At 43.6% G+C, this 19,926-nt stretch overlaps 1 protein-coding gene across 2 annotated transcripts in view; it reads left to right on the forward strand.

The window, feature by feature from the left end:
• MTHFD2L (methylenetetrahydrofolate dehydrogenase (NADP+ dependent) 2 like) overlaps positions 1-19,926 on the forward strand; it is a 243,454-nt gene that overhangs the window by 50,756 nt on the left and 172,772 nt on the right. For both annotated transcript variants that reach the window (XM_073655293.1, XM_073655300.1), the window contains exon 3: positions 14,061-14,183. In XM_073655293.1, the coding sequence (XP_073511394.1) occupies positions 14,061-14,183 (123 nt within the window). The remainder of the gene's footprint in view (positions 1-14,060; positions 14,184-19,926) is intronic.

Raw genomic sequence — 19,926 nt, forward strand, 5'->3', positions numbered from 1 at the left:
AAGCTACTGCGACCTCCACGTCTCTTCCAAGGGCCATTAAAACCGTATTTTTAAGCTACTGCGACCTCCACATCACTTCCAAGGGGCATTAATACCGTCTTGTTAAGCTACTGCGACCTCCACGTCTGTTTCATGGGGCATTAAAACCGTCTTGTTAAGCTATTGCGACCTCCACCACTTTTCCAAGGAGCATTGATATTGTCTTTTTATTCGATTGTGACCTCCACGTCTCTTCCAAGGGGCATTAAAACCGTCTTGTTAAGGTACGGCCACCTCCACCACTTTTACAAGGGGCTTTAAAACCATCTTGTTAAGCTAATGCGACCTCCACCATTTTTCCAAGTGGCATTGATATTGTCTTTTTATTCTACTGCGACCTCCACCATTCTTCCAAGGGGCATTAATACCGTCTTGTTAAGCTGCTGCGACCTCCACCACTTTACCCAGGGGCATTGATATTGTCTTTTTATTTCACTGCGACCTCCACGTCTTTTCCAAGGGGCATTAAAACCGTATTGTTAAGCTACTGCGACCTCCACGTCGCTTCCAAGAGGCATTAAAACCGTATTGTTAAGCTACTGCGACCTCCACGTCTTTTCCAAGGGGCATTAAAACCGTCTTGTTAAGCTACTGCGACCTCCACCACTTTTCCCAGGGGCATTGATATTGCCTTCTTATTCCACTGCTATCTCCACGTCTCTTCCAAGGGACATTAAAACCATCTTCTTAAGCTTCTGCGACCTCCACGTCTCTTCCAAGGGGCATTAAAACTGTCTTGTTAAGCTACTGCGACCTCCACGTCTTTTCCAAGGGGCATTAAAACCGTCTTGTTAAGCTACTGCGACCTCCACCACTTTTCCCAGGGGCATTGATATTGCCTTTTTATTCCACTGCTATCTCCACGTCTCTTCCAAGGGACATTAAAACCATCTTCTTAAGCTTCTGCGACCTCCACGTCTCTTCCAAGGGGCATTAAAACCATCATGTTAAGCTACTGCGACCTCCATCACTTTTCCAAGGGTCATCGATATTGTCTTTTTATTCCACTGTGACCTCCACGTCTCTTCCAAGGGGCATTAAAACCATCTTGTTAAGCTACTGCGACCTCCACCACTTTTCCATGGGGCATTTTTATTGTCTTTTTATTCCACTGCGACCTCCACGTCTCTTCCAAGTGACATTAAAACCATCTTCTTAAGCTTCTGCGACCTCCACGTCTCTGCCAAGGGGCATTAAAACCGTCTTGTTAAGCTACTGCGACCTCCACGTCTCTTCCAAGGGGCATTAAAACCGCATTGTTAAGCTACTGCGATCTCCACGTCGCTTCCAAGGGGCATTAAAACCGTCTTGTTAAGCTACTGCGACCTCCACGTCTCTTCCAAGGGGCGTTAAAACTGTCTTGTTAAGCTACTGTGACCTCCACCACTTTTCCAAGGTTCATTGATATTGTCTTTTTATTCCACTGCGACCTCCACGTCTCTTCCAAGGGGCATTAAAACTGTCTTGTTAAGCTACTGCGACCTCCACGTCTCTTCCAAGGGGCATTAAAACCGTCTTGTTACGCTACTGCGACCTCCACGTCTCTTCCATGGGGCATTAAAACCTTTTTGTTAAGCTACTGCGACCTCCACGTCTCTTCCAAGGGGCATTAAAACCATCTTGTTAAGCTACTGTGACCTCCACGTCTCTTCCAAGGGGCATTAAAACCATCATGTTAAGCTACTGCTACCTCCACGTCTTTTCCAAGGGGCAATGATATTGTCTTTTTATTCCACTGAGACCTCCACGTCTCTTCCAAGGGGCATTAAAACCGTCTTGTTAAGCTACTGCGACCTCCACGTCTTTTCCAAGGGGCATTAAAACCGTCTTGTTAAGCTACTGCGACCTCTACTACTTTTCCCAGGGGCATTGATATTGCCTTTTTATTCCACTGCAACATCCACGTCTCTTCCAAGGGACATTAAAACCGTCTTTTTAAGCTTCTGCGACCTCCACATCTCTTCCAAGGGGCATTAAAACCATCTTGTTAAGCTACTGCGACCTCCACGTCTCTTCCAAGGGGCATTAAAACCGTCTTGTTAAGCTACTGCGACCTCAACGTCTCTTCCAAGGGGCATTAAAACAGTCTTGTTAAGCTACTGCGACCTCCACGTCTTTTCCAAGGTGCATTAAAACCGTATTGTTAAGCTACTGCGACCTCCACCACTTTTCCCAGGGGCATTGATAATGCCTTTTATTTCCACTGCAATCTCCACGTCCCTTCCAAGGGAAATTAACACCATCTTCTTAAGCTTCTGTGACCTCCACGTCTCTTCCAAGGGGCATTAAAGCCGTCTTGTTAAGCTACTACGACCTCCACCACTTTTCCAGGGGGCATTGATATTGTTTTTTTATTCCACTACGACCTCCACGTCTCTTCCAAGGAGCATTAAAACCATCTTGTTAAGCTACTGTGACCTCCACCACTTTTCCATGGGGCATTGATATTGTCTTTTGATTCAACTGCGACCTCCACGTCTCTTCCAAGGGACATTAAAACCATCTTCTTAAGCTTCTGCGACCTCCACGTCTCTTCCAAGGGGCATTAAAACCGTCTTGTTAAGCTACTGCGACCTCCACGTCTCTTCCAAGGGCCATTAAAACCGTATTTTTAAGCTACTGCGACCTCCACATCACTTCCAAGGGGCATTAATACCGTCTTGTTAAGCTACTGCGACCTCCACGTCTGTTTCATGGGGCATTAAAACCGTCTTGTTAAGCTATTGCGACCTCCACCACTTTTCCAAGGAGCATTGATATTGTCTTTTTATTCGATTGTGACCTCCACGTCTCTTCCAAGGGGCATTAAAACCGTCTTGTTAAGGTACGGCCACCTCCACCACTTTTACAAGGGGCTTTAAAACCATCTTGTTAAGCTAATGCGACCTCCACCATTTTTCCAAGTGGCATTGATATTGTCTTTTTATTCTACTGCGACCTCCACCATTCTTCCAAGGGGCATTAATACCGTCTTGTTAAGCTGCTGCGACCTCCACCACTTTACCCAGGGGCATTGATATTGTCTTTTTATTTCACTGCGACCTCCACGTCTTTTCCAAGGGGCATTAAAACCGTATTGTTAAGCTACTGCGACCTCCACGTCGCTTCCAAGAGGCATTAAAACCGTATTGTTAAGCTACTGCGACCTCCACGTCTTTTCCAAGGGGCATTAAAACCGTCTTGTTAAGCTACTGCGACCTCCACCACTTTTCCCAGGGGCATTGATATTGCCTTCTTATTCCACTGCTATCTCCACGTCTCTTCCAAGGGACATTAAAACCATCTTCTTAAGCTTCTGCGACCTCCACGTCTCTTCCAAGGGGCATTAAAACTGTCTTGTTAAGCTACTGCGACCTCCACGTCTTTTCCAAGGGGCATTAAAACCGTCTTGTTAAGCTACTGCGACCTCCACCACTTTTCCCAGGGGCATTGATATTGCCTTTTTATTCCACTGCTATCTCCACGTCTCTTCCAAGGGACATTAAAACCATCTTCTTAAGCTTCTGCGACCTCCACGTCTCTGCCAAGGGGCATTAAAACCGTCTTGTTAAGCGACTGCGACCTCCACGTCTCTTCCAAGGGGCATTAAAACCGCATTGTTAAGCTACTGCTATCTCCACGTCGCTTCCAAGGGGCATTAAAACCGTCTTGTTAAGCTACTGCGACCTTCACGTCTCTTCCATGGGGCATTAAATCCGTCTTGTTAAGCTACTGCGACCTCCACCACTTTTCCAAGGAGCATTGATATTGTCTTTTTATTCGACTGCGACCTCCACGTCTCTTCCAAGGGGCATTAAAACCGTCTTGTTAAGCTACTGCGACCTTCACCACTTTTCCAAGGGGCTTTAAAACCGTCTTGTTAAGCTAGTGCGACCTCCACCACTTTTCCAAGGGGCATTGATATTGTCTTTTTATTCTACTGCGACCTCCACCATTCTTCCAAGGGGCATTAATACCATCTTGTTAAGCTACTGCGACCTCCACCACTTTTCCCAGGGGCATTGATATTGTCTTTTTATTTCTCTGCGACCTCCACGTCTCTTCCAAGGGGCATTAAAACCGTATTGTTAAGCTTCCGCGACCTCCACGACGCTTTCAAGGGGCATTAAAACCGTGTTGCTAAGCTACTGCGACCTCCACGTCTCTTCCAAGGGGCATTAAAACCGTCTTGTTAAGCTACTGCGACCTCCACGTCTCTTCCAAGGGGCATTAAAACCGTCTTGTTAAGCTACAGCGATCTTCACCACTTTTCCAAGGGGCATTGATATTGTCTTTTTATTCCACTGCGACCTCCACCATTCTTCCAACGGGCATTGCATTTCCTCCTAATTTTAGTCAGCTTTTGCTTTTCGATGCATAGGCGAACAATAAGGAAGACCCACTCCCCAATAATGGGTGGAAGGTTTTTAGTATGCTGTAATCCATGTCTGTTTCAAGGGGCATTGCAGTTCCTCATAATTTTTGGAAAGCCTTCCATTCACTGCTTAGGCCAACAGTGCACAGGAAAGCCAGTTGCTATAAATGGAAAAAACGGTTTAGTTAAGGCCCTCTGACCTCCATGTCACTTCCAAGGGGCATTGAAGTGCCTCGAAACTTTTGGTAGGCATTGCACTCACTGCATGCCCTATAACTGTGTAGCCGAACCGCTCCTTTTGGTACAGAAACATATCCTACAAGACATGTGTGGTTGATTGGCCTGATATTGATGTGAATGGTCCCTGTTCCTCCTGCTCTTTCTCCTTTGCCACCACCTCATCCATCATTCATCACCTGAAGCTTTGTTTTAACGGGAGTCATAGAACTGGGATAGTAGCAGGAAAACATCCAGCAATCCTCGGAGGAGGTAGGATATGCGCCAAAACGCTGACCACCTCAGGCTTAGCCACTACTACATACATGCGCTTGCATTCCAAGAAAACAAAGCAGACTCTAACTTCTATCATCATCATTATGCTCCTAATCTTGGCACTCTCAACTCCCCTGATGGAGAAGCCAGGGCCCACCGGATGAGTCGGGTTCTCTGGTGGGCTCGTCCAATGCTGCCCTAAAGCAGGCCAGGCTAGGAAAAGTGTGGGGGATCTTCCAAGGGGAAATAGGGCTGGCTGGGGACTGTTAATGGACACCCGGCCACCCCCAGGCGGCTGGGGACCGTGTGTGGACACCCGGCCGCGGGGCGGCTGGGGACTGAGTATGGACACCCGGCCGCCCCCTGGCGGCTGGGGACCGAGCGTGGACACCTGGCCACCGGGCGGCTGGGGACTGAGTATGGATACCTCGCTGCCGAAGCAGCCATGAGGTAGTGGCCAGCTTCGGCCTCTTCCAAACTAAAAGGCCCCATTTCAAGTGCAAGGTAGCAGTATGGTATTGCAGCCTGGGGGTGGGTGAGTGGCAGGTTGCACACTTACGCTTTCATTCCAAGAAAACAAAGCAGATGCTAACTTCTATCATCATCATCATGCTCCTCACCTTGGCACTCTCAACTCCCCTGATGGAGAAGCCAGGGCCCACCGCAGGAGTCTGATTCTCTGGTGGGCTCGTCCAATGCTGCCCTAAAGCATGCCGGGCTAAGAAAAGTGTTGGGGAAGTTCCAAGGAGAAATAGGGTCGGCTGGGGACCGTTTATGGACACCCGGCCGTCCCCAGGCGGCTGGGGACCGTGTGTGGACACCCGGCCGTGGGGCAGCTGGGGACCGAGTATGGACACCCGGCCGCCCCCTGGCGGCTGGGGACCGAGTATGGACACCCGGCCGCCCCCTGGCGGCTGGGGACCGAGCTTGGACACCCGGCCGCCGGGCGGCTGGGGACTGAATATGGATATCTCGCTGCCAAAGCAGCCATGAGGTAATGGCCAGCTTCGGCCTCCTCCAAACTAAAAGGCCCCATTTCAAGTGCAAGCGAGCAGTATGACATTGCAGCCTGGGGGTGGGTGGGTGGCAGGCTGCATACTTGCGCTTGCATTGGAAGGAATGGGGGAGGTACAATTGAACACTGCCCTGGGACAAGGACTTGCACGGGGATAGTTGCAAGTCTGCATCTTCTGATGCAGAAAGGATCACTTCTGAAGGGCACACTTTTAGGCAGTGACCTGGGTGTCAGAGATGCTTCCAGGGGTCTTCCCATGTCTTTTCAGCACTGTATGCATGTGTCACACAGCACATGGCCAGATAAGATTGTAAAATGTTAAAATAACATTTCCCGGTGAATGCATTTGTCACGGTTGAACGCAATACAAAAGCGCAAAAATGCATAAAAAATGCTACTTGTGAACATAGCCCAAGGTGTGGAGGAGTATTTTTGTTTTGGTTATTTATTTTACCTTATACACAAGTCTTTACCCTGGAAAGGAAGTTCCTTAACATATTTCACAGGAAAACCGTTTCAGTTTCGTTTTTGAACGTTTTATTGTGAGCCCGTAAAAGTGACTTAATACCTCTGACCACGTTGTTGACAACAGTGACCTGGGGGTCAGAAATGCTTCCTGGGGCGATTCCCATGCTGTCCCATGTCTTTTGAGCACTGTCACTATCGTTTTGGGCACTTTTTAGGCTTTCTACAGACTGCCGGGGGTGCCGCCGCAAAAATGCTCGGGTCTCCAATAGACTAACATTGGGCTCATTGCTCGGGTCGAGCACCCGAGTATCACGGTGAGCTCGGCCCAAGCTTTGAGCACCCAAGCATTTTAATGCTCGCTCAACACTAGTCCTCACCCTTATTCAGATTACTTTTTTGTGAGTATAACAGTTCATTTCAGGGAGTATGTTTAGCCTTGTCGTAGCCGCATCGCACACATCTCCTGATATAGCCCTTTTGTTCAAATCAGTCTTTAAAGTCTTTGGCTTGTTTCTCAAAATTATCACTGGAGGAGCATATCTGCCTCACCCAAATGGTGGCAGAACTGTGAGCAGAGCTAGCGTGAATTAAAGCATTGACGCAGGATGGCTTCCTGTAGACATCCATTTGAATAGTTGAATGATTGTCTATCTCTAAAGTGATGTCCAAGAAGTCGACTCTCCTTGTATCATAAGTATAGGTGAGTTTGATTTTAAGAGGATTCACGTTGTGCCATGAAATCTTCAAGCTGCCGCACCGCCCCCCCCCCAAAAAAAAAACAGAACGTCGTTGATATATCTCAACCAGCACAGCACATGCTTGGCGGCCCCCGCTCCCCCGTCACAAAAAATCTGTCTCTCCCACTTGCCCAGGAAGAGATTGGCGTATGATGGAGCACAGGCCGTCCCCATGGCCGTTCCACGTTTCTGTAAATAAAAGTAATCTTTGAAAACAAAAAAATTGTGGGTGAGGACAAAGTGCAGCAGCTCGAGTATAAGCTCACTCATAGTGCCGCCCAGGTTGGAGGCCCCCAAGAAGAAGAGGACTGCATTCAAGCGATCTGTGTAATCAATACATGAGAATAGGGCTTTGACATTGGCAGTAACTATCAGGGTCCCTTTCTCCGCAAGGACGCCATCAACCCTGGTAAGGACATCCGTTGTGTCCTTTACATAGGATGGTAAGATCTCAACCAATGGCTTTAAATAGAAGTCCATAAATTTGCAGATAGGTTGACATAGACTCTCGAGACCAGACACAATCAGACGTCCGAGAGGGTTGACGGCATCTTTGTGGATCTTGGGCAGAAGATAAAAGGTGGGGGAATCTCACAGTTAATCCCTCTACTACCTTTTTGTCCATAGTACCATCCTAGCAAGCTCTGGCTAGGATCCCCTGAAGTTGGGCCCGAGAAAGAGGACATCAGGATATAGGTAATTTTCGTTTAGGTTTGGGTGTCCCTCAGTTGGAGAAATGTTTCACGTTCATATTTCATACATGGTGGTGGGCGGTGCTTTGCGCACGCGCTGCTGACGCGCCTCCTCATTAAGGTCCTGCGGCCACTTCCGGTTGCGCAGCCGAATGCACTATTCCCAGACCACCTGACTCACCATGTGACTGCTCCTTCGGGCATTTAAACGGGATGGCGCGAGAGGGCACTAAACACACCTGACCCTTGAGAAAGCGTTGGTTTACAAAGAAAAATGCGATTCGGGCGTTTCACCCTTCCCTCCATTGTCCACCGCTAGCAGTTTTAGCCTCACACGGGTAAGATTTTCCTCTCCTTTCTATGCCCCATACTCTCCCAATTGGGACTTTTTTGCACTTGCTATTTAAATATTGACTTTTCTGGGGAAATTTTTGGGTGGGTAGTCTGTCTCACCGGCACTTGCCGTACAAATTATCCATGCTGTGGTGGTGATGCTGTATGCTGTGTGGAACTACTGTCTATTTCCTATATGATATTTCGCTTATCAACATCTACAACTTTTATGATATTTAATAAAATTTTGTACATTCTTAACCTTTGTACTCCATTCTTTCTCCTAATTATCATGTTTCCTAATCGGAGCTGGTTTTGCAAGTGACTCACATATATATTGCTCCATACAGTATTATGGGCACTACATAGTCCTCCATACAGTGTAATGGACCCAATATATTGTTCCATACAGAATAATGGACCCCATATATTGCTCCATACAGAATAATGGATCCCATATATTGCTCCATACAGAATAATGGACCCCATATAATGCTTCATACAGAATAATGGACCCCATATAACGCTCTATACAGAATAATGGACCCCATATAATGCTCTATACAGAATAATGAACCTCATATAATGCTCCATACAGAGTAATGGACCCCATATAATGCTCCATAAAGAATAATGGACCTCATATAAGACTCCATACAGAATAATGGGCCCCCATATAATGCTCCATATATAATGGGCCCCATATATAATGGGCCATATAATGCTCCATATATAATAGGTCTCATATAATGCTTCATATATAATGGGCCCCATATAATGCTCCATATATAATGGGCCCATATAATGCTCCATATATAATGGGCCCCATATAATGCTCCATATATAATGGGCCCCATATAATGCTCTATACAGAAAAAAATTGAAATACTCACCTCTTCTCGCTGGTCGCTGCTCTGCTCCGGACTCCTCAGCGTTGCCGGCTTCCCGCTTTCTCCACTGTGACTGCTCAGCAGAGGGCTGAAATGACATCATCATGCCCTCTGCCCTGAGACGTCATAGTCAGGAGATGCGAAAGATACAAGACCTGGGGAGGAACGGGGAGAGATAAGTATTGCAAGCGCAAGGGCCCTGAGCAAGCGGGGGGCCCACTCACGGGTGCTGGCACTGGGACCCCCTGAGTCACGGGCCTCATAGCGTGCCGGTGTCCCCAACGGTGAGTGGGCCCCCCCGCTTCCTCAGGGCCCTGGCACTTGCCTGGGTGTGCCGGGTGCTGACGACGAGCCTGTTGTTAGGTAATCTTCCTAGCAATATGGCTGCAAAATGGCTGGTTTTTATATTTTCACCTACTGACCTCAGTTGTGCGATCATTTCTATTTATGTGTTCTTGCATATACTTATTCTTTTCTCTGCTGAGTCTCATTTTGTACAGTTTCTTGAGCAGAAATAACATGCTCCTTAGACTAGATCTCTTGCCTGGCATCTGCAGTGTATTTTACATGCATTTACCAGTGTTTTCATGTCTTATGTGGATCAGTTGGTCCTCCTCTACTAGTAAACATATAATAGCTCTTGCCTGACTGCTTTTCTTGTCCATTCCTAATTATAATTAGGACAGATTAATAATTATTAATCTGTAGTCTCTATGTAGACATAACCTCCCACAAATCATCTCCGGAGAATAACATTTCCACTTTAAACTTCCATTGCTGGTAACTGTCATCATTCAGTTTGGTCACTCTAAGTTTAAACTTTGAGATGCTGACCATTTTTCCTTTTCTCCATAATATATACAGTATTGTTCAAAAGTTTTAGGCAGGTGTGGGAAAATGCTGCAAAGTAAGAATGCTTTAAAAATACATGCCTAAATAGTTTATTTTTAGCAATTAACAAAATGCAATGTGAATGAACTGAAGAGAAATCTAAATGAATTCAATATTTGGTGTGACCACCCTTTGCCTTCAGAACAGCATCAATTCTTCTAGGTACACTTGTACACAGTTTTTGAACGAACTCAGCAAGAAGGTTGTTCCAAACATCTTAGAGAAATAACTACAGACTTTGTGGATGTAGGTTTGCACAAATCCTTCTACCTCATTCATGTAATCCCACACAGACACAATGTTGTTGAATTCAGGGCTCTGTGGGGGCCATATGATGACTTCCAAAACTCCTTGTTCTTTTTTATGCTGAAGAGAGTGCTTCATGATATTGGCTGTATGTTTGGGGTCATTGTTCTGCTGCAGAATAAATTAAGAGCCAATTGGATGCTTCCCTGATGGTATTACATGATGATGGATAATTTTCTACCTATATTCATCAGTATTAAGGATACCATTAATCCTAACCAAATCCCTAACCCTATTTATTGAAATGCAGCCCCAAACTTGAAAGGAACTTCCACCATGCTTTACTGTTGGATTGCTGACACTCATTATTATACCGTTCTCCTGGCCCTTTAAAAACGTCAACTTGCCTTCTTTTTCAGCCAAATATTTCAAATTTGGACTCATCAGTACAGAGAGCCCGCTGCCTTTCTTTTGCACCCCAGTTCCTGTTTTTGTGCATAGTTGAGTGGCTTTGCCTTGCTTCCATGTTTAAGGTATGGCTTTTTACTCGCAATGCTTCCACAAAGTCGATTTCTGGCCAGACATCTCTGAACATTAAATGGGTATAGGTACCATTGGTTGCTGGGAATTTTGGGCTGATGGCACTGTCAGACATCTTCAGATTTCAAAGGGACTTAAGCATAATGTGTCTTTCATATGCAATAAGTTTCCTTACCCAACCACTGCATTTACAGTTCTCAAAGTTGCCCATTTCTTGGTGCATTGTGGAATCCTGGTCTGCTTTGAAATATTTGACTACAAGAGACCTCGCTGATGCAGAATAACTACTTTGTGTTGCTTTACTCCGTCTTGCCATGGTGTATGACCTGTGACTTGAAACTGTCTTCCACAACCTCACCTTTATAACAGAATATGACTGTTTATCATTTTATGTTTCAGTTAATGACTGTGTTTCAATCTATAACTCTAAATGACGATCATTGGTATTGTATAATTGCTTACTCATATACCTGACTATAATTCTACAGAATCACAGTATGCTTAGAAGAATTGATGCTATTTTGAAAGCAAAGGGTGGTCACACTAACAATTTAATTGATTTAGATTTCTTTCTTGATAATTCACTTTGTATAATTTTAATTGCTAAAAATCTATTAACATTGCTATTTTTTAAAGCATTATTATGTTGTAGCATATTTCTACACCTGCTTAAAATGTTTGTATATTACTGTATATAAGTAAGTTTCTTACTTGTATACAGGAGATAAGAATCTCTGGAAGATTCCTTTCATCAGTCTGTTCACCAATCTGCGCTATACTGTTTTCTTTTCTGGGTCTGTGTGGGCCCATATCCATTTGCAGATTTTCAGCTTTCAGCAGAATAATCAGCACTCAAACATTGTGAGGGAATGAACTGGGACATACAGAGACCATTAGATAAATTAACTGATGCACACATGGACAAAATGATTGGGAACCCCTCTTAAAGTAGGAAAAACCCACTATGGTCACTGAAATAATTTGAAACTGCCAAAAATAATTTTCAAATTCACTGAATATCATCTAATGGAAATCAGACATTGCTTTTGAATTGTGGTTCAACAGATACATTTGAAAAAAAATTATTGACAATGGCCTGGACAAAAAAACGGTATCCTTAACTTAATAATTTTTTGCATAATCTTTTGATGGAATCACTGCAAATAAACCATTTCTGTAACTCTCATTGAGACTTCTGCACCTGTCCACGGGTATTTTGGCCCACTCCTCTTCATCAAACTGCTCCAGCTGTCTCAGGTTTGAAGGGAGCCTTCTCCATACTGCATGTTTCAATAGAATTTGGATCAGGGTTCATAGAAGGCCATTTCAGCATAGTTCAATGCTTTGCTCGTAGCCATTCTTGGATGTTTTTAACTGTGTGCTTTGAGTCATTATCCTGTTGGAGGGCCCATAAACTGCAACTCAGACTTAGATTTTTATCACTGGGCAGCACATTTCATTCAAGAATGACTTGATAGTCTTGAGATTTCAAAACAAATAAATACGGTACTTCCGCGCTACTGACTGAATCTGTGGGATTAACAAGGTGAAACCTCAAATGGGAGTAATCACCTAGACCATTTGTGATTACCCCCATTTGTGATTTCACCTTGTTAATTTCACAGGTCCAGACAGTAGCGTGGCAGTACCTTATTTATTTGTTTTAATAACCCTCCTTCAAAGAGTTTCACACAGGACCAGTGTTTCTGCCTGCAGCTTCTGTCTGACTCATCTCATACTATCTCTAGGGCGTTTGTGCACATCTAAGTATTTTTTCATTCTTGAGATTTCATTGTGTCGTGCACAAATTCAAGACACCCTGTGCCAGATGCACCAAAGCATAACCAAGCCTCCTCCATGTTTCACAGTAGGCATAATGTTCTTTTCTTGGCATGTTTAATTTTTGCTTCTGTGATCATTGAGCTGATATGACACGCCAAAAGGCTTCAGTTTTGTCTCATCTCTCCAAAGGACAATCTCCCAGAAACTTTGTGGCTTGTCAATATGCATTTTTGGCAAAGTCCAGTTTCGTTGTTTTATGATTTGCTGGTCGTCTTCCATGAAATCCACTATGGCCAAGACAGCGACGGATTATGCGATCTTACACTAAAGTACCTTGACCTTGGAGTTCACCTCTAATCTCTTTGGAAGTTGTTCTGGCCTCTTTGGTTACCAGTAGTATTATCCATTTCTTCAATTTCTCATCAATTTTTATCTTGAGGCCACGTCCAGGGAGGTACAGTCCCATAGACTTTAAACTGCTAAATTAAATATGCAACTGTAGTACCTGGAACATCAAGCTGTTTGGAGATGGTGTTATGTTCTTTACCTTTAACATGTTTGTCTATAATTTTATTTCTAATCTTCTAAAACAAATCTTTCCTTAGCTTCCTTTGCTCCATGTTCAGTGTGATATACACCATGATACCAAACAGCACAGTGACTACTTTTCACTCTGAATAGGCAGACTGACTCATTGTAGACAGTGACACCTGTGATTGTAATTACAGGGCACACCTTCGTTTAACATGTCTCTATGGTTAAATTATGCTCTTATCTTTTCTAGGGGTACCATCATTTTTGTCCATGCCATTTTTTTATTTTTCAAATGTTTCTGTTGAACCACAATTCAAAAGTAATGTTTGTTTTTGATTAGCTGATATTCAGTAAATGTAATTTTAAAATGCCTTTTGTCATTTTCCGTAATTTCAGTGACTATTGTGGGTTTTTCTTACTTTAACAGAAGGGTTCCAACAATTTGTCCAAGTCTGTACATACAAGACATAAAGGTCATACAGTACATCATAGACAAACAGTTCACACATCTGCTATCTTTCCTCCTCTCTCTCCTCCTACTCACACAGAGGCAAATATAACTTAACTACTCATGGGGCATTTCTATCAGCAGTTATAAAGACTTTTGAAACACTTTTCAAAGCATCTGTAGTTGAGGTATCTATGAAGGCATCTCTGGCAGTCACTATGGGTTTATTTAAGGCTGAGGCACATTTTGGGAGCACGTTTGTGTAAGGTACAGTACATACTGCTACAAGAGCTTCTATGGACTTCTTGTGGAAAGATAATGAGCAATAAAAACAGTAATGCAAAAATATTAATGCACTTATGTTTATCTTCCTTATTTCTTTTGATCTATTGGTGGAGGCATAGTTTTTGGGTGGGTGCTGACTTTCCATTGCAGTGTATAGACTGGGACAGTTGTATCGTCTGATCTGATCTTTTAGATTGTTGGACACAAGAAACCATACTAATAATGTTGATGAGAATATTTGTCATATTGTCAATAATTGTCATTTTATTTTGCGCAGTATATAAAGTGCATACAGATGAGTCTTTATATTTTAGGAATTTCCAGTGAAGTAATACTTAGGCCCAGCAATGTGTCTCAAGAAGAACTTCTGGATGTTATAAACAAGTTAAGTGATGACTCTAATGTTAGTGGCCTGCTCGTCCAGTTACCATTGCCAGGTAAGTGACATAAATCATACAAATGACTAGAGATGAGCGGTGTTTGACTAGAACTGTTCGCCAATCTCAAATTCGAGCTGTTTTGGGCAGTGTTCGAGTCGTTCGACGAACGCGAACGATTTGCAAAAAATTCGGCTGTTCGAGGTTATGTTCGATAACTGTTCGTGCACCAAAAGCGTAACTGGATTTTTTCACATCATGCAGGGATTGTCTGCCACTCACTGTAATGCCACAGCCATGGTGGTTGTGGCATTACAGTGGTTGCCCAAATCGATAGGAACAGTGCTCACAGTGAAACATGAAAAGCCGGCAATTCAGCAGCGGCATACACCGGTACCCGACAATTTAGAACAGACAGAATAGAGCATCACACATAGATTAGATAGATAGAAACATGTCAGTCACATATATAAGAAGTACAGTGGCAGTGTTGGTTACTGTACTTGTCATTTAGTGTTAAAGGATTTATTAAAAAAAAATAATAGTGTTTTCATGCATCGTCTCTTTAAAAAAGCCAGCCGGCAATTCAGCATCTGTACCCGATAATTTAGAACAGAAACAATAGAGCATCACACATAGATTAGATAGATAGAAACATGTCACTCACATATATAATAAGTACAGTGATAGTGTTGATTACTGTACTTGTCATTTAGTGTTAAAATAAAGGATTTATTAAAAAAAAAATTGGCGTGGGGTTCCCCGTAATTTTAGTCTCTAGCGGAGGTTAAGCAGACGGCTGGGGCAGATGTTTGAAGCCTGGGAAGGGGGTAATACCCGCGTAGCTTCCCAGGCTACTAATATCAGCCCCCAGCTGAATACCTAGCCTTTACTAGCTATTAAAATGGGGGACCCCACATCATTTTTTTGGGGGGTCCCCCATTTTAATAGCTAGTAAAGGCTAGTCAGACTGCTGGGGGCTGATATTAATAGCCCAGGAAGGGTGCCATGAATATTGGCCCCCTCCAAGGCTAGAAACACCAGCCGTCAGCCGCCCCAGAAATGGCGCATCCATAGGATGCGCCAGTTCTGGCACTTAGCTTCGCTCTTCCCACTGCCCTGTAAGGGTGGCAGTGGGATAATAGGGCTGGGGTTGATGTCAGCTTATAATGCCAGCTGATATCAAGCCCAGGTTAGTAATGGAGAGGCGTCTATAAGACACCCCCATTACTAACCCCATAGTCAAAGTTAAAAAAAAACACAAACACCCAGAATAAAGTCCTTTAATTGAAATAAACACACAATTCTTTAATGTTCTAAATTAAACCATACTTACCATCACGCCCATTCCAGCTGAAGCCAATGTCTTCTGCAATAAAATTAAAATAATAAACCAACCTCATCCTTACCTTTCCATGGTTCCCAGGACGGCTCCAGCTCTGCTACATTCACATGACAGGCTGGATCGTAGCCGAAAGCTGCCATCCAGTTTGCCATGCCGCAGACACTGAGAAGCGCAGGCATGCTTGCGCTCCTCAGTGTCTGGCTGTGACGGCATCCAGATGAGCCGAGTTCATGTCCAATGAACTCAGCTCACCTCATGCACGTCACTGACAGCGTGGGAAAATTCTCCTGCACTTGCGGTGAGCGTGAGAGAATTCTCCTGCGCCTCTCCATTACTAACCTGGGCTTGATATCAGCTGGCATTATAAGCTGACATCAACCCCAGCCCTATTACCCCACTGCCACCGCTATGGATGCGCCATTTCTGGGGCGGCTGACGGCTGGTGTTTCTAGCCTGGGAGGGGGCCAATATTCATGGCACCCTTCCTGGGCTATTAATATCAGCCCCCAGCTGTCAGCCTAGCCTTTGCTAGCTATTAAAATAGGGGGAATCCCACATAATTTTTTTTTGGGTCCCCCATTTTATAGCTAGTAAAAGCTAGGTATTCAGCTGGGGGCTGATATTAGTAGCCTGGGAAGCTCCGTGGGTATTACCCCGTTCCCAGGCTTCAAACATCTGCCCCAGCCGTCTGCTTAACCTCCGCTAGAGACTAAAATTACGGGGAACCCCACGCCAATTTTTTTTTTTAATAAATCCTTTATTTTAACACTAAATGACAAGTACAGTAATCAACACTATCACTGTACTTATTATATATGTCACTGACATGTTTCTATCTATCTAATCTATGTGTGATGCTCTATTCTTTCTGTTCTAAATTGTCGGGTACCGATGCTGAATTGCCGGCCGGATTTTTTAAAGAGAGTGTCTTCTGAGCAGTTTGTCAGCTTTTGGACACCTTTGAAGGTGTTTTCTATGTGTTTTTGTTTGCCTGCCATTAGTTTTAACGGTGTTCGACAGTGTTCTAAGGTATTCGACGAACAGTTCCACGAACATCCCGGTGTTCGACGAACCGAACCCAAACACTACGGGGGTGGCTCAACACTACAAATGACCAGGGCTGATCTTGGGTTGGATAATGCCCTATGCGGTACCGTCTATTGATTCTCCCTTCCATTGTGCCTAGTGCTAAAAAAAATCATAATACAGCTGATACAGCTGATAAGTCACTGGAGGTTAAAGCTCCAAGTGCCCAGGCAATCACGCGACAAAGGGTGCACCCAGTGCAACCACACAGGACACATATAAGGTTGGTCTGGGATGTGACTAATCTCTATTAATACTTGTGCTATAAGTCTATTTTCTAGAGCTGAGCAAATGAGTTTGAAGCAAATTGAATTTGCCTCAAATTTTACAAAAAAATATTTGAAGCAAATTCAGCAAAAAAGCAGTTGCAATTCGCACAAAGCTGCGCCAAGTAGGCCTCTCTGCCTTGGAAGGTCCAAATCAAAGTGAAGATGCAGGATAGAAATGTCATGTGCAATGCAAAAAGAAGAGACCAGAGGGAGCTGAGCAGAGGACCTGACAGGGGTGTTGGCAGCAGGACATGTAAGCAGTGAGAGGAGTTATTTTTTTTCACTCTACATTTATTATGATCTGGGATATAGAGAGACCTATTATCATAATAAGTAACATTCAACTTGCATTGAATAAATTTGATGCAAATTGAATTTGCTGGCCAAATTTGAGCATGTTCTTACATTCTTCAACTAGTACAGTTTTCTGATTTTCAGCATATTGGCACATTTTTCTGTAGTAAGTGCATGGATATTGTTCAGACAATATAAAGTACAAATACAACAAAGTGGCCATATAATCGCCAAAGGGACGTAATAGCTTGTTATCAAACAGTGTAGGGAAATGGAGAATACAATTATTACCTATAACAAACATATTAGGAGTGCTGAAAGGCATCTTCTAGGCATACATATCAACAAAGAGGAATGTACAACATACAAGATACCAATAAGATGCCTCTTTTCCCCAATATATGGCCACTGCACTCTATAAGATTTCAGAAGCTCTCACGGAAAAACTATCTTGAGAGTATGGCACCATTTCATTAAGACTGGCATTTCGAACACTACTCTTAATGAGGGGCATGCAGGAATAAGATGTGCCAAATTCATTAAAAGGCATATGCCACGTAAAAGGGAAATTCTCAAGTTGTCTCTTGAGCAGCTCAGAGCAAAACAGTCTCCTCAGTTTCCTTATTTCCTAGTTTCTGGCATGGCAGTCTCTCCTCCCTGAGTGACAATTCTGGTGAATAGAAGGTCTGTAGTATTAGTAGAACTAAAAGCCCAGCACAAGTTCTTCTATACACATTCAGCTCTCAGTGGTTTGTTCTGGATAGTGATGAGCGAACGTGCTTGACACTACTCGGTACTCGCCCGAGCAAAGTCATGAAAATACAGAAATATCTTTAAATGAGAAGGTGTGTCCAAACTTTTGGTCTGTACTGTATATATATATATATATATATATATATATATATATATATATATATATATATACAGTAAAGACCAAAAGTTTGGACATACCTTCTCATTTAAAGATTTTTCTGTATTTTCATGACTTTGAAAATTGTACATTCACACTAAAGGCATCAAAACTATGAATTAACACATGTGGAATTATATACTTAACAAAAACGTGTGAAACAACTGAAAATATGTCTTATATTCTAGGTTCTTCAAAGTAGCCACCTTTTGCTTTGATGACTGCTTTGCACACTCTTGGCATTCTCTTGATGAGCTTCAAGAGGCAGTCACCGGAAATGGTTTTCACTTCACAGGTGTGCCCTGTCAGGTTTAATAAGTGGGATTTCTTGCCTTATAAATGGGGTTGGGACCATCAGTTGTGTTGTGCAGAAGTCTGGTAGCTACATAGCTGATAGTCCTACTGAATAGACTGTTAGAATTTGTATTATGGCAAGAAAAAAGCAGCTAAGTAAAGAAAAACGAGTGGCCATCATTACTTCAAGAAATGAAGGTCAGTCAGTCCGAAAAATTGGGCAAACTTTGAAAGTGTCCCCAAGTGCAGTTGCAAAAACCATCAAGCTCTACAAAGAAACTGGCTCACATGAGGCCTGCCCCAGGAAAGGAAGACCAAAAGTCACCTCTGCTTCTGAGGATAAGTTTATCCGAGTCACCAGCCTCAGAAATTGCAGGTTTACAGCAGCTCAGATTAGAGACCAGGTCAATGCCACACAGAGTTCTAGCAGCAGACACATCTCTACAACAACTGTTAAGAGGAGACTTTGTGCAGCAGGCCTTCATGGTAAAATAGCTGCTAGGAAACCACTGCTAAGGACAGGCAACAAGCAGAAGAGACTTGTTTGGGCTAAAGAGCACAAGGAATGGACATTAGACCAGTGGAAATCTGTGCTTTGGTCTGATGAGTCCAAATTCGAGATCTTTGGTTCCAACCACCATGTCTTTGTGCGACGCAGAAAAGGTGAACGGATGGACTCTACATGCCTGGTTCCCACCGTGAAGCATGGAGGAGGAGGTGTGATGGTGTGGGGGTGCTTTGCTGGTGACAATGTTGGGGATTTATTCAAAATTGAAGGCATACTGAACCAGCAAGGCTACCACAGCATCTTGCAGCGGTATGCTATTCCATCCGACTTGTGTTTAGTTGGACCATCATTTATTTTCAACACCACAATGACCGCAAACACACCTCCAGGCTGTGTAAGGGCTATTTGACCAAGAAGGAGAGTGATGGGGTGCTACGCCAGATGAACCCAATCGGGATGGTTCGGGATGAGCTGGACCGCAGAGTAAAGGTAGAAGGGCCAACAAGTGCTAAGCATCTCTGGGAACTCCTTGAAGATTGTTGGAAGACCATTTCCGGTGACTACCTCTTGAAGCTCATCAAGAGAATGCCAAGAGTGTTCAAAGCAGTCATCAAAGCAAAAGGTGGTTACTTTGAAGAACCTAGAATATAAGACATATTTTCAGTTGTTTCACACTTTTTTGTTAAGTATATAATTCCACATGTGTTAATTCATAGTTTTGATGCGTTCAGTGTGAATGTACAATTTTCATAGTCATGAAAATACAGAACAATCTTTAAATGAGAAGGTGTGTCCAAATTTTTGGTCTGTACTGTATATATATATATATATATATATATATATATATATATATATATATATATATTGTAATGCAGCGCCTTATCGCATTGCTAAAATGTCCAGGGGGTGTGTTCTGGCTGACCATGTACCTCCCCTCAGGTGACTGATCACATGACTGTGACATCATCACAGGTCCTATGTGCACAGACTGATATATAAACCTTGGTAGTTTTGAAACAGGTGTGAAAAGGCATGAGGCCTGATCCCTGTGTGTGGGACACCATTAGCCTAGAGAGGCTGGAAGAGAGAGGCCTGGT

The sequence above is a fragment of the Phyllobates terribilis genome, unplaced genomic scaffold, assembly GCF_046119375.1.
Source record: "Phyllobates terribilis strain yellow unplaced genomic scaffold, ASM4611937v1 Scaffold_1__5_contigs__length_1240528914, whole genome shotgun sequence".
NCBI lineage: Eukaryota > Metazoa > Chordata > Amphibia > Anura > Dendrobatidae > Phyllobates > Phyllobates terribilis.